General features: G+C 41.8%; 1 protein-coding gene across 1 annotated transcript; it reads left to right on the forward strand.

Moving 5' to 3' along the window:
- The first annotated feature begins 35 nt into the window (after positions 1 to 35).
- On the forward strand, positions 36 to 10,396 carry csrnp2 (cysteine-serine-rich nuclear protein 2). The gene is given in 6 exon segments (XM_037772533.1): positions 36 to 735; positions 3,144 to 3,316; positions 3,439 to 3,701; positions 6,847 to 6,924; positions 6,926 to 7,144; positions 9,069 to 10,396. Coding segments are annotated over 5 exon segments (1,626 nt in total). The 5' UTR covers positions 36 to 735; positions 3,144 to 3,156; the 3' UTR covers positions 9,975 to 10,396.
- The last annotated feature ends 5,675 nt before the right edge of the window (positions 10,397 to 16,071 follow it).

Here is a 16,071-nt window from a genome sequence, read left to right on the forward strand (position 1 = left end):
TATATACGGCTACAGGGAAGAGTTTCTTCCTCCATTGTTACATTGTAACAGACGGGGCCGGGGCGAAGCGGGGCGAAGCGAGGAGAAAGGCGTCTTCTCGTCCCAACATTAGCAACATTAGCAACATTTTGACACCATTCGGTAACAAAAAAAAGCAGCCAAAACCCGCGTTAAAGCGAGAAGACAGCTAAGTAAGCACCGCCGACTGAACCCGCCCCGGGAAGAGAGAGAGAAGGAGAAAGGAACACAGATGTCAGCGGATTTCTCCATCGCCAGCATCTTGACATCAGGAGGAGAAGAGAAGACATTCGGCTCATTCACATTAGTCGCGTTGCACCGAAAATGTTGGGAAATAAATCGCAGCTAATCATACGACGTTCCCTCTTTCTGCCGTGTGTCCTTTAAATAGATGGGCATGCAACATTTGAAGAAAAGCCGCAGGTCTAGCAGACAGCCCCGGCTCTGTCTTCCTATTTCAGTGTGCAGAACAATGAGCATGGAGTAGCCTCATCTAGTAGCCTCATATTGTCCTATTGGTGGTGTAAATTGACAGTCACACAAGCTTTGGGCCAGATTACTTTCATTGCTTCACGGTTGCAGTCTCGGTTCAGGGATACCGGTTTTGGCACACAGAACAGCATCTCATAGGGCGTTGAAAGACTGGTGTGCGGCTCACATTGGAGAGGGAAACGACCGGCGAGTTGCTTGGAATAAGGCTCCCTGTTTCTGCCCCAGGTAAGAGGGTTTAGTATTTCATTAACCGGCCGGTTTGCCATTGTGTGAGTGAGTGTGTGTAAAAATGGGGGAGCTGGTGTACTGGAGAGAGAGAGAGAGAGAGAGAGAGAGAGATGGAGAGAGGGCGGTTGAGCCTTTAGCCGTCAGACTGATGATATCTAACCTCCCCCAACACAGACAGTTGCTGCATGTAGCCCACACAGTTAAACATATACCCCACCAACACTGCATGTCCCTGAAGGCACCATGAAGTCCCACTTGTCTGTAAGCACACTAGAAGTCCTTAAAGGAACAGGAGGGGAAGTCTGGTGTGAGCCCACTATCAGAATGCAGCCTCTGCTGTATTTGCCCTATTTCTATTCTCCAGGTGGAAAATGGTTCACATGCATGCTATAAGCACACTATAGCATCTTAACTGAACATTCAAGACTTTGCAGCCTCTTCAGGTGAACATGAATGGAAAATCCACATAAAACTGAATTTATATGCCGTTTCAATGCTTTTGCACAGTGCACAACACAAACAGCATCCTCCTAAGCAGCAAGACGGGAATTGACACACTCTGGGTTCTAGGGGTGTAAGAAAATATTGAAAAAATTGAATAAAAACTCTATCAATTTTTAATCAATACTTTACATGCAAAGATTAACTCGGTCAATACTTTATTTCATTTGCAAAGAGACGTCCCCTCCCAGTGTTTTACAGGGACTGTAATAAATGCAGATACAGATCCCACTGTTCTGCTTGCATAAAAAAAGTAAACTTTTTTTACTCAGATTTTATGCATATGGTGGCGTGTTCTTTATACTATGACAGTTTTCCTGAAATTAGATTAAAAAAAATCGCAATATATCACCTTTCTTACAGTATCGTAATATATGGATATCGATATATTGCAGTATTGCAATATATCGCAGTATATCGTATCGTAACCCCTGTATCATGATACATGTTGCATCGCCAGATTCTTGCCAATGCACAGCCCTACTGGGTTCATAATTTTAGTTTGAGATATTACATCTTGGGCTGTCTATCAATTAAAATATTTAATCGCGATTAATCGCAAGCTAATCACATATTTTTTATCTGTTCAAAATGTACCGTAAAGGGAGATTTGTCAAGTATTTAATCCTCTTATCAACATGGGAGTGGGCAAATATGCTGCTTTATGCAAATGTATGTATATATTTATTATTGGAAATCAATTAACAACACAAAACAATGACAGGTGTTGTCCAGAAACCCTCACAGGTAATGCATTTAGCATAAAAAATAAGCTCAAATCATAACAGTGTTATAATAGCGTTATTTAGCCTTCTTCGCGAGGAGCTAGAACGACATGGTTGGTATCATTGGATTCTTTTTCTGAGCCCGGTACAACCTCCGAAAGATCGATTTGCTAAAGAAATTAGTGGCAAATTTGACAGCCCTAATTACATCCGTCCTCAGAGTCAGCTCCAGGATTTGTCTCTACATGACATCACCCCTAACTATCTATCATCACCCACCCCTCTCTATCTAGCTTAAGGACCAACTCCACTGTACATTACTATACAAATGGTACATATTTAGTCCTATTTAATGCTGGATTTTCCCTTTGACCACCTGGAAAATGCCTCATTTGTAACTGTCCCAATTAGGGATGAAGATGCAGCATATCTGCAGCACGTGACACGGTAACCCAGACCCAGTTAAAATGGGCCTCATACAGATGTAAAGTTGCATAGTAAACTATTAATGATCTATGGAAGTACTTTATTCATAGGGAATATAATGTCTATATGGAATATGATTGGGATTGTTCTTTTATTTGGATTGAAAATACCAACCTTTATGAAATGCAGGTATAACCACAGATCATAATATACCATGCTGCTTACATTAACCTTGTTTGACCTCAACCCGCCGGTGTGATTGAACAGCTTTAGCTTTCAGGTTCCCTCATATAGCAGTAACTAGAAAGGAAAAAAAGAGTGAGAAGCCATTGAGATCATTCGCTTCAAGGCTGTTCTCTTAAACAGTGCTTGCCTAGTTGCCATGGTGACGTTTCTAGACTCGATGATTTCAAAGTAGGATTTCATGTGAGATGGGGGGGGGCAGAGAGAGGAAATGATGGAGCTGGAATACAGATGAAAGGAGACCAAACAGCTCATGCCACCTTTTTGTTTCTGGTGTTGAGAGCTGACATGATGCTGGAGCAGTTTGATTCAGGTTATCCAGGAACATTTTGTCTTTAAGGTGTACAATTGGTAAACAAATATAACATGGTGCCAACAAACATTATCCACTCTGCCTCTCATTGATGAAAGGGGTTTGAATCATCCACTAAGAACCCATATTTTCTCACACCTTTTGGTTCACATGATTGTGTCGTCTCTGGCTCAACGTGTGCTCCTCTGTACTCGCAGACAACGAGTTTCCATGGAGGCAGGTTCGTCCCTCAGCCTCAAACGAAGATATGAAGAGGTGGACAACAGCTCTCCATTCTCTACACCGAAGGACTCCGACGATGACATCTCCAGCAGTGACAGCGCCGACAGCTGTGACAGCCTCAACCCGCCTTCCAGCACTGCATTTACCCGTAAGGAACAACAGGAGACACACGTTAAAGGCAATACACTCTAAAAACACACTCAAACAGCTCATTAGCACAAGTATTTAATTACTCATGTGTAACATCCCAAATGTCTCCCCTTTTTTCAGCCACGTCCATCCTCAGACAGCACAAGCCGTCACCGGGGGGGAAACGGGTACGTTTTGACGTGGTGACGGTGTATTACTTCCCCCGGCGGCAGGGGTTCACCAGTGTGCCAAGCCAGGGGGGCAGCTCCCTGGGCATGGCCCGCCACCACTCCTCCATCAGACACTACACGCTGGGCGAGTTCGCCCGCGAGCAGGAGACAAGCCACCGGCACACTTTACGTCAGCACCTGCGCCAAGAGAAGCTCAACGCCCGCAAGATGAAGGTAGGTTTCACGTTTTATCTGTGAGTGTGGGACTGAAGGGATGAGTTGAAGTAAATCAAGGGGCCTTGTTTTGAGACCCACATACACACGTGGACAAAATTGTTGGTACCCTTCCGTTAAAGAAAGAAAAACCCACAATGGTCACTAAAATAACTTGAAACTGACAATAGTAATAATAAATAAAAATTTACTGAAAATTAACTAATGAAAATCAGACATTGCTTTTGAATTGTGGTTCAACAGAATCATTTTAAGAAACAAACTAATGAAACTGGCCTGGACAAAAATGATGGTACCCATAACCTAATATTTTGTTGCACAACCTTTTGAGGCAATCACTGAAATCAGAACATAACCCCAGAACGTAACCGAGCCTCCTCCATGTTTCACATTAGGTACAGTGTTCTTTTCTTTGGATGCTTCATTTTTGCGTCTGTGAACAAAGAGCTGATGTGACTTGCCACAAAGCTCCAGTGTTGTCTCATCTGTCCAAAGGACATTCTCCCAGAAGCTTTGTGGCTTGTCAATATGCATTTTGGCAAATTCCAGTCTTGCTTCTTTATGATTTGCGTCCTCCTGGGTCGTCTTCCATTTAGTCCACTTTGGCTCAAACAGTGACGGATGGTGCGATCTGACACTGATGTACCTTGACCTTGGAGTTCACCTCTAATCTCTTTGGAAGTTGTTCTGGGCTCTTTGGTTACCATTCGTATTATCCGTCTCTTCAATTAGTCATCAATTTTCCTCTTGCGGTTTTTGTCCCTTTTTTGGGGGGGAGATAGCAGGTCAACAGTAGATGTCACATAGAAGTGGTGTACATCATCTGAAAGCTGGAACATGGAGATTAATTTGAGCATTGTTTGTTCAGCACTGTGTGTCAATTTGTTCTAGTTATAAATCAGAAATAATCATGAAGGAATGGATGAATGAATTAAAATAAATTGTGATAGTGTATAAGGGCTAAGAGCATTATGATGGTAGTATATGATGGTCATCCCCATGCTCTATTATGTCTCATAAATTGTTGTAGCATTTGTTCCACAGATTTGGTGCTAAATTTAACCATTTTTTACCACTGGAGAATTGATAAAAATGATCAATAATCCCTCCAAAATACCACCTGAAGACACCAAGAACTTGAGGAAACACCATAAAAAAGCCATGCTGTGATTTGGGATCAAAAACTTTTGACATTTGGAGATTTCTGCAAGAATTAATTTTTCGGTGATTGATTGGTGAGCACTTATGTTGTGTAAACTGCTCAGAAACCCCTTTTTGTCAATCTAGCTAGGAAACCATCCATCCTCTGAATGCTCTAGGTCTCTAGTTTGATCCATCCATCCTCTGAATGCTCTAGGTCTCTAGTTTGATCCATCCATCCTCTGAATGCTCTAGGTCTCTAGTCTGATCCATCCATCCTCTGAATGCTCTAGATCTCTAGTTTGATCCATCCATCCTCTGAATGCTCTAGGTCTCTAGTTTGATCCATCCATCCTCTGAATGCTCTAGGTCTCTAGTCTGATCCATCCATCCTCTGAATGCTCTAGGTCTCTAGTCTGATCCATCCATCCTCTGAATGCTCTAGGTCTCTTGTTTGATCCATCCATCCTCTGAATGCTCTAGGTCTCTAGTTTGATCCATCCATCTCTGAATGCTCTAGGTCTCTAGTTTGATCCATCCATCCTCTGAATGCTCTAGGTCTCTAGTCTGATCTATCCATCCTCTGAATGCTCTAGGTCTCTAGTTTGATCCATCCATCCTCTGAATGCTCTAGGTCTCTAGTTTGATCCATCCATCCTCTGAATGCTCTAGGTCTCTAGTCTGATCCATCCATCCTCTGAATGCTCTAGGTCTCTAGTTTGATCCATCCATCCTCTGAATGCTCTAGTTCTCTAGTTTGATCCATCCATCCTCTGAATGCTCTAGGTCTCTAGTTTGATCCATCCATCCTCTGAATGCTCTAGGTCTCTAGTCTGATCCATCCATCCTCTGAATGCTCTAGGTCTCTTGTTTGATCCATCCATCCTCTGAATGCTCTAGGTCTCTAGTTTGATCCATCCATCCTCTGAATGCTCTAGATCTCTAGTCTGATCTATCCATCCTCTGAATGCTCTAGGTCTCTAGTTTGATCCATCCATCCTCTGAATGCTCTAGGTCTCTAGTTTGATCCATCCATCCTCTGAATGCTCTAGGTCTCTAGTCTGATCCATCCATCCTCTGAATGCTCTAGGTCTCTAGTTTGATCCATCCATCCTCTGAATGCTCTAGTTCTCTAGTCTGATCCATCCATCCTCTGAATGCTCTAGGTCTCTTGTTTGATCCATCCATCCTCTGAATGCTCTAGGTCTCTAGTTTGATCCATCCATCCTCTGAATGCTCTAGGTCTCTAGTCTGATCTATCCATCCTCTGAATGCTCTAGGTCTCTAGTTTGATCCATCCATCCTCTGAATGCTCTAGGTCTCTAGTTTGATCCATCCATCCTCTGAATGCTCTAGGTCTCTAGTTTGATCCATCCATACTCTGAATGCTCTAGGTCTCTAGTTTGTGGTTGTAAAGTTTCATGAGGTTGTGATTATCCTAGAGGTCACCACAGGTCATTTTATACGGTGGGTTAACTTTCAAAACATGGTCTCACTATATGAAATGTCTCCTATGGGGACTAACATCATCACACCTGAATACAGTTGGGCTCATTGGATCCACAAGAGTCTCAGCTTTACAGTCATACCCGATGTATGCAATTCCAAGACTGTTTAGGGATCCCAGTATGCAGAAATTCAAGTACACCATTTTAGAATAGGCGAAAATATCTCATTTATACTATATTCATAATACTGCATGTTTGTTGCCCCAAACTGCATGTGATTATCATAAAGTGGGCATGTCTGTAAAGGGGAGACTCGTGGGTACTCATAGAACCCATTTACATTTAAATAATTCTTTGAGGCCCAAAGAAGTTTGACTTTTGACATTGTTGTGTTGGTACTTTTACTTAAATGTTTTCCATCATTGTCCGTTTGAAAGTTCCAGTATGAAATGATGAAGCTGTTTTTGAAGGATAATTATTATGCACTTGAGCTTGAAACAGGGAATCAGTCTCTCATTGTGTCCAGCTCACAGTTCTACACTAACTGTCATCCACAGCTGACGAGGAACGGCACGGTGGAGTGCGCTCAGGCCGACCTGCTGACTCTGGAGGATGTCTCAGACGAGGACCTCGACTGTGGACGGCGTGGAGGTGGACGACTGTTTCTTCCTCCAGCCGCTGCCCACAAAGCGCCGCCGAGCCCTCCTGCGAGCCTCCGGCATTGGCCGCATAGACGCGCGGGAGAAGGCAGAGCTCAGAACCATCCGCCTCTCGCGGGAAGAATGCGGCTGCGACTGCCGCCTGTACTGCGACCCTCGCCACTGCGGCTGCAGCCAGGCCGGTATTAAGTGCCAGGTAAGGGCTGTTGGCTCGGCTGTGTGCCTGTACAGAGAGACAAGGGCCACTGTGCAGTTTGCTGAGACTCAAATGAATCAGTGCTCAATAAAATGTGTGCCCTGATAATATATCATTTTTAATTTGAAGTGATGTGCAATTTATTTTCCCATAAGCCTTTTTCGGCCCCCCCAAAAAACTCTCTACGTGCCAGAGAACAACCTAAAGGACCCTCTGCCTCTGTGCATGTATACAGTAGTTCTGTCACATTTGACTGTTTCAATTTGTTAAAATAAATCAGCGATAATTTGTTCTCTTTCTTGTTAGGGAATGTGAATATTATATTCAAAGCATTTCCATCTGATACAGGGCTGCAGCCAAATTGATTCGTTGAGCTTGAAATGCAATTTCTCCTGAATTGATCGATGCATTGAAATCAGCAGAATGTAGCCTATAAATCAACGTATCAATGCAGTGATCAATTGATCAATTAATAATCATTACACAATCATGTATTCAATTAACTGGAATTAAAGATGATGAACAAAATTGATGAACAAAAATTATTACAGAGCTTTGTTTAATACTCGATTCTGATTGGTCAATCACGGCATTCTACGGTCCGTTATTTCTTTATAACAGACCGTTGCTATGTATAACAGACCTTTGCTATGTATAACAGACCGTTGCTACGAGTGCAGTTCTGATGTCGGACTCTGGCGGACCGTTTTTGTTTCAAATGATTGATTTCTTCAGTAAGTAGTTGTGTAATAATAATAACGTACGGGATAATGTACAGCTAGCAGGTCATTGTTGTGTAATAATAATAACGTACGGGATAATGTACAGCTAGCAGGTCATTGTTGTGTAATAATAATAACGTACGGGATAATGTACAGCTAGCAGGTCATTGTTGTGTAATAATAATAACGTACGGGATAATGTACAGCTAGCAGGTTATTGTTGTGTAATAATAATAACGTACGGGATAATGTACAGCTAGCAGGTCATTGTTGTGAAATAAACCCCTTCGCGTTGGGGTCTTGCATCGCCCTGAAAGGGCTCGAAAATGACCGGCTTGACAAGACAATGACCGGCTCGCTGTACATTATCCCTTAATTGTCAAAGCATATTGATCCAATCAGAATATTCAGATGCTTTTTTACCTCTTTTTGCACATGTGCAAGTGCATGTCTGTGTGCTGACAGAAACCATGCAACAACTCACTATGTTCAAATAGAGTTTAAAGTTATAATAAACAAGTATTAAACATATATAGTTAATGTTTGTTAAAAAGAAAGAATATAAAACATTAAAGGCTGTATTCTTCTATTGTTTAGAGCTACAAAATTAGAAAATGAATTGGCAACTATTTTGCTAATTGATTAATAGTGTAAGTTTGTATCACAGTAACCAGATATTCTCTCTCTCTCTCTCTCTCTCTCTCTCTTAACTTGGCATGTGCTCTGTCATCTGTCTTTGTCTTTTGCCATATAACTTATAACCAAAGATTATAGAAGCAAAGAGACAAAACTCAACAGCCCCTTCGCCATTTTAGACTGAAAATGCCTATTATATTTATAATATGTTTATTGTTTCAACACAGGTCATTTCGGCAGAATATGACAATAGAAAAGAAATAATTCTTTTTACTTTTGTATGGCACTTTGTAGGCGGACGATTTACTGGCGTCCGGTAGTCACTTTCAGTCCAAAATGGCGGAAGCGTAGCTCTGCTGCTGGGCGCTGATGTTGCAATGGAACGAACAATTGACTTTCACTTCTGATCAATATACGTTCTTTGTTATAACACAGTAAAGTGGTTACTATGGAAGACCTACACGGACATGATTGAAACCTTTTTTTCTTAAAGCCGTTATCTTGAGATAACGAGATAATAAAGTCGTTAAAACTTGAACTGATCTTCCCTCTCCTTTCATCCCCAGGTGGATCGAATGTCGTTCCCGTGTGGCTGCTCTAGAGATGGCTGCGGCAACATAGCGGGCCGCATCGAGTTCAACCCTCTGCGCGTCAGAACTCACTACCTGCACACCATCATGAAGCTAGACCTGGAGAAGAGGAGGATGCTGATACAGGGGACCGGAGACCAGTATGCTGAATTGGACCAGATGTCCTCCCCCTCCTCCACCTGCCCCACTTCTCCAGACCTATCCTCTGTCGCCGGCCTGGACTCCGAGCTGGAGGAGAACGAGGTGCAGATGGTGGTGGAGGTCCAGGACCTCCTGGTGGAGCAGGACATTCTAGAGCGAGAGAACGAGACGGCCGTGCTGCACCTGCAGAGCGCCGAGGAGCAGGAGAGAAGGGAGAGGGAGGAGGCGGAGGGGGAGGCGGTGCAGCGGGAGCTGGGCGCTGGAGGTCTCGCGGAGCAGCCTCTCTGCCTGCTGCCCGGCGCTTTGGGAGGGGAGCAGGCGGAGGTGGCGGGTGTGGAGCAGGTCCTCCTGCAGGGGCCGTTCCCCACGGGGGCCACGGTGCTCTGCATCACTGACAACCAGGAGGAGAGCCCCTCTGACCTCCTCAAAGACTCCACCTCTCTGCTCTACTATCAGCTCAGCCCCATAGAGCCGGGAGCCTTCGAGACCCTACCCAGAGCTGAGGAGGCTGAACAAGAGGAGAGAGATTCAGGAGGAGGCGAGAGGAAACAAGAGGTGTTGAAGCCTGAAGAGATCACCTGCAGGCAGAGTTCAGGCAAGTCTTTGACCAACGTGATTCTGTGCTCAGAGGAGTGCATGTCCATCGTAGAGGAGAGTCCCCAGCAGAGCCTCTCTGAGTTGCAGTGCCAACGGGAGGCGTGTTCCGAGGACGAAGTAAACCCACTGCCTCCTGAAGTTTAGCTCTAGCTTCTCTGCAGACATTTTGCACAATAGCTTCATCTAGGATGAAAAAAAATCCACATTTCACACATTTAATACTGCTATCATCATGAATTATTACAGGTTGCAATCTTGTAGTGACTGAATTATGTGGAGTATTACAATACATGAGTGGAGGGGATGCTGAAAGCACATACAGACCACTCCCCAGAAGTAATATGGATGCAGCTACAAGAAAACATTGTACGTCATTGTGTCGTTGGGGGTGATGAATGCGGCCTTAATGGAAAAAAAACATTTGTGTGTAGAAGTGTCGATGACACAGTGCAGCAAGTAGTTAATTTCCAACGTAGCGAACAGAAAAAAACACGTGTGAATGCTGACATAAGCCTTTTTGTTTGGTGATGTATAACGCTATCAATACAAATTGTTTCGCTGGTGAATTTCGATACTTACTCACATTTCCATTACGGCAGCCTGTGCCGTAGTCAAGCCAAATGAAGGCCTCCGATAGCATCCTCCGCTGAAAATAGACCTAATAATCCTGGAAATACTTGTTTTTGTGTACTGTATATGCGATGTGCAAGACGGAGCCGAGGTTGCTGCTTTTTTTTTGTTGTTGATCTGTATGCACATTGTGAACCGAGGGCAGTGGGTGTTTGTGGCTCTGCTGTAATGAAGCTAAACCAACACAGAGCAACGGACTGACACTGGCCTTAGCTGTTGCTCTTGCTCACCGCGGGCTGCTTGTGCAAACGCGGGCGATTTTGTCAACAAAAACCTAGTTTACCTGTAGTTCCGATGCCTACGATATTATTTCTTTGTGTCTTTTGTGGATTAGACTGTTGGTTTGGAGTCCGCGCAGTTCTTTTTGAGCGAAAGGAATTTCCTTCATACTGCTACACTGTAATACCTTGTAGTCAGTCATGTCCTGATGAAATGCCAGAATAGATCCTCTCCTCTTTTAATAAGTTATACTGTAAGGAAGAAGATGAATCAAATTCCATAAGAAAAATAGCATTTAAAGAGTCAAAGAAAGTAGTTATACAAAATGATGTGATGTTACTAATTTATGAAACAGATTGAAAACCTGAATTTGTATATTTTATGTTTAATCTGTACAGTATGTGTGTGTACTTTACATTAGTGTGTCTATGTGAGAGAGAATGTGTGTGTGCATGTACATGTGTATGTACTGTATTATGAAAAGGTGGAGGGGGAGTATATTAGTGAGGATACATATTTTATTCCTGAAAGGTGCTGATGTTACAGATTTACAATTCATGTAGGGATGCAACGATGTGACTTTCCAGTCCCGATAGCGATAGTGATACCTGGGCTTTGGGTATCGGCCGATACCGAGTACTGATCTGATACCAGTGTTTAATAATCAGCTGTATGCCTCACTGTGTGGACGTGACTGGGATCATTCTGTTATGTGTGAGGCAACATCAGGCTGGACTTACACATTGCTTTCCTAAATTTGAAGAACAAAATGTAACAATTATTGATTAAAATAATTCATCGTGATTAATCATATGATTGTCCATAGTTAATCATGATTAATTGCAAATTTATCACACATTCTTTTATCTGTTCAAAATGTACCTTAAAGGGAGATTTGTCAAGTATTTAATCCTCTTATCAACATGGGAATGGACAAATATGATGCTTTATGCAAATGTATGTATATATTTATTATTGGAAATCAATTATCAATACAAAACAATGACAGATATTGATCCAGAAACCCTCACAGGTACTGCATTTAGCATAAAACAATATGCTCAATTTATAACATGTCAAACTGCAGCCCAACAGGCAACAACAGCTGTCAGTGTGTCAATGTGCTGACTTGACTATGACTTGCCCCAAACTGCGATGTGATTATCATAAAGTGAGCATGTCTGTAAAGGGGAGACTCGTGGGTACCCAGAGAACCCATTCACTGATCTGGAGGTCAGAGGTTATGTTCCTTCACAACAAGCTAGTATGACCTGGTTGGTACCGATGGATTCTTTAGGTTTTCTAGTTTCATATGATGCCAGTATCTCCACTCTAGACCTAAAACTCCTGAGTTGCATTAATGCATTAAAGAAATTAGTGGCATCAAAACGAATGTGCATTATTATCGCGTTAACTATGACAGCCCTAACATAAATAAATAGATCTAAATTTACTGAAATGTTATTTATTATTAAAATACTAAATCATACACCAGTAAATTGGTAAAAAATCTTTGAAATTAACAAGAATTACAATTCAAGTGTAAACCTTTTTAATGCAGCAACAAATTGGTCAAAACTTCATCAGGAATTAAAATTCCGGTATATGATGTATATGTTATATAAACATAGAATTGAATAGATCGGCACCATTGTCACCAATATCCAATCCTGCTATTGGAGTCAGTATCGGCCTGATATCCAATCCGGTATCGGTGCATCCCTAATTTACTGTTGTTGTTTTTTTTCCTCATCACCATAATGAGAAATCTGATTTCTTGGAGATGTTTCTCGATGATTGACGTTAGAGGTGTTAGAGAGCCTCTCGTAGGAACGCAATAGCTACTGCACTGCAAATTATTAACTCTGGAATGAGGTGTATGTAAATGCAATCGTATAACATTTCTTGTCTTTAAATGTCTTTTTTTAAAGCCACGTCTGATTAATACTGATCTGCGTGTAAGTGTGCCGACTCTTCTTACACAAAACCAGTCCTTTGGTTTGTCGCCTAAAATTACAGCTGTTGCTTTTTTGGCACGGAACAGGACGCGCTGCCGTGTATGAGATGTCTGATTTCTTTGCCTTTTCTTTTTTTTTATTGTCTTAATATAAATCTGCTTAAGAGTTGCACCAAAGCAGTGGTTTCAAACCTAATTAGATGACGCTTTCAACCATCCGATTTATAACAAAGCTGTCTCCTGTAGTTATTGTGAGGCTTTTAGATTTATTGTGGCCCTTTTGTGTGTTCGCGTGACTCGCCTTGACATCGCACCATCTTTTAAAGTGATGATGATTAAAAGCTGCTTTTGTCCTTGGCTTTCTACTAATAGACTTTAGGTTTGGGACCACTGCATCGAATGAACTCAAGTACACTATGTGATTGTGTGTTTCTCTGTGTGAAAGGGGGGTATGATTGTTTAAAAGGACTGACAAGTTTAGACTTCATCTAAAAGCTGTGAGAGTTACTCTCATGCTAACTGTTGCCTAAAGTGGACAAAAAGTTTTTTTTTTATACAAAATAAAAACAATAAAACACTCATTTTAAAAAAGGATGACGTTTTATGTGTCGTGTTGATTTTAGTGGATAATAAATCTTTATTTTACATTATCAACATGGGAGTGGGCAAATATGCTTGCTTTATGCAAATGTATGTATATGTTTATTATTGGAAATCAATTAACAAATATTGTCGAGAAACCCTCACAGGTACTGCATTTAGCGTGTGTTAACTTGACTATGACTTGCCCCAAACTGCATGTGATTATCATAAAGTGGGCATGTCTGTAAAGGGGAGACTTGTGGGTACCCATAGAACCCATTTACATTCACTGATCTGGAGGTCAGAGGTCAAGGGACCCCTTTGAAAATGGCCATGCCAGTTTTTCATCGCTAAAATTTAGTGTAAGTTTGGAGCGTTATTTAGCCTCCTTCACAACAAGCTAGTAGGACATGGTTGGTACCGATGGATTCATCAGGTTTATAGTTTCATATGATGCCAGTATCTTCAGCTTCTAGCTTTACAACTGAGCCCGCTACAACCTCTGAAAGACCGTTTGCCTTAATGCAATAAAGAAATTGGTGGCGTTAAAACAAATCTGTGTTAACGCGTTATCGCGTGCCATTGATGACCTTAAAACAAATTTGTGTTAACGCGTTATTGTGTATGGCTAGACATGGATGTGATATGTAATATTTATTCCTAAAAGCATGACCCCAATGATGATCCATTTTTTTGTGATTTTAATGTTCTCAAAGACATCTCAGAAATTATCTTCAATACAATTATATTTCAGATTTAATTGTTTCTAATTTAGAAAATAATGATTAAATAATATTTTTTAATGAATGTTTATCTGTTTGTTTTGTCAGTGCATTTGCTCACTTCAAACTGATGTGATTGGCCTAAAGTGTGAAATCTGTAGATTATGTGTAGTCACTCTAAAACAAAGGAGAAAATGTGAACCCTTTGTCCTCAATCAGACGCTGGAGGTCATGACAATGACTTTCTGCTGGTTGCAGTACAATCTCTGACCACTAGATGGCAGCATAAACACAGCGCAGTCTTAAACACAACCACATGCAGATATGTGTGTCACATATAGGGTTCATTCACTGCAGTTGATACTCTAAATCTGAGGCGGTACATCTTATCCACCCCACAGATTATATAGTACCATAGTTATAGCTCATCTGGTTTATTTAAATTTTCTCTTTCACAGCCCAGTTTTCCACTCTTACTGACCTGGCTTTGATTCCTCAGAATAATCAGTGGCAGCGAGTAACATCTTTTCCAGAATGTTATCTTACGGTCTATTGGGGGCCTCTCGCTTTTCACTATGTTCAACAGCTGATTGTGGAAGCCAAAATATTTGCTCTCTTTTCTCTTCAATAGCAGGAAGTTGCTAAGTGACACAATGCCTGTATTCCCCATCGGCCTGAGCCAGAAGTGGCTTCTTATGAGCGGCCTTTTTGCCAGTGGAACCCACACAGCTCTGCGTTCTCTGCTCTGGGATGCAGAATGCAGACTCACTGCTCTGACTCACTGTTACTTCCCTTCAACTAGCTTTGCAAACCAAATACTGATAACCCCTACAAATAACAGTCACAGCAGTGAGAATTCCTATTAGATTGCTATTATATTAAATATGGTGATTACATTGTTACATTTAAAGGACAATCCACCAATTTTACACATGAAGTTCAGTTTACTCTCCCTGAGTAGTACTACTGAGAGTGTGGAGTTTAAAGAAATGGGCATTCATCAGGCGGGGAGGTTTCTAACAAAAGATGCTTTTGCGTTGCATGCAAAGTGTAGGATCCAGTGTTTTTGGAGCTTGCCCCATGCTAAAAGTCAGGAAAACTCAGCTTCTGCTGCTTCAATGTTGACCATTCTGCTTTATAATATGTTTCTTACTAAGTTCCCCAACCTGGAAGTGCAATACTATATCACTGGTTCACTCTTTTAAAGGGCCAGTGTGTAGCATTCAGGGATCTATTAGCAGAAATGGAATATAATATTCATAACTATGTTTTCGTCAGTGTATAATCACCTCAAACTATGAATCGTTGTGTTTCCGTTTAGAATGAGCTCTTCATATCTACATAGGGAGCGGGTCTTCTTCACGGAGTCCGCCATGTTGCTCTGCCATGTTTCTACAGCAGCCCAGAACAGACAAACTAAACTCTGGCTCTAGAGAGAGACTTTCGCATTTGTACGTTACCTGAAGGCCACCGTAGATCTCTGACACGCTTGTGAAACTGCGGTAACGTGAGCCGCAGAGTGCAAAACCATGGTAAAATCAGCTACCATTGCTCCTAAAGTAGTGCTATTATGAGGTATTCAGTTGGTTGCAATTGTTACACCACTCACACACACGGTTTGGTGTAGAAGAGAGAGTTCACTTTTATTAATTCACCGGCAGAACTGGCAAAACCAAACTAGCTGTCGAGCAGCACCGGGCACACACACTTCACCGAACAAGGGCTCCGTCTAACAACAGAAACTTCTTCTTCTTCGCTGGTAGTCATTTACGACAGAGAGTTTCACCCTGCCCCCTGCTGGCGGGTGTACTTATACATATTTAAACAAAAGACTGAATATCACAGCATATTACTGAATGACATATTAGATAAATGTAACTAGGAATAGATATATAAAAAATGATATATCTCTCAGGTGCTACAATCCTCCCCTGCCAAATGAATGTTGTCCTCAACATTAGCATTCAATTTCAGTGCAACTCTGACTATCGGATGTATACCAATACAACTACGTCATTAAGACAACACTTTACATTTAACATGTCATATAATGGCAATGGCTTTCACTGAAAGTTAGCAAGACGTAAATGTTCTTCAGTGCATTTGAACAGATTTTACCTTAAGTGTACAT

Source organism: Sebastes umbrosus, chromosome 6 (assembly GCF_015220745.1).
Source record: "Sebastes umbrosus isolate fSebUmb1 chromosome 6, fSebUmb1.pri, whole genome shotgun sequence".
In the NCBI taxonomy this organism is placed as follows: Eukaryota; Metazoa; Chordata; class Actinopteri; order Perciformes; family Sebastidae; genus Sebastes; species Sebastes umbrosus.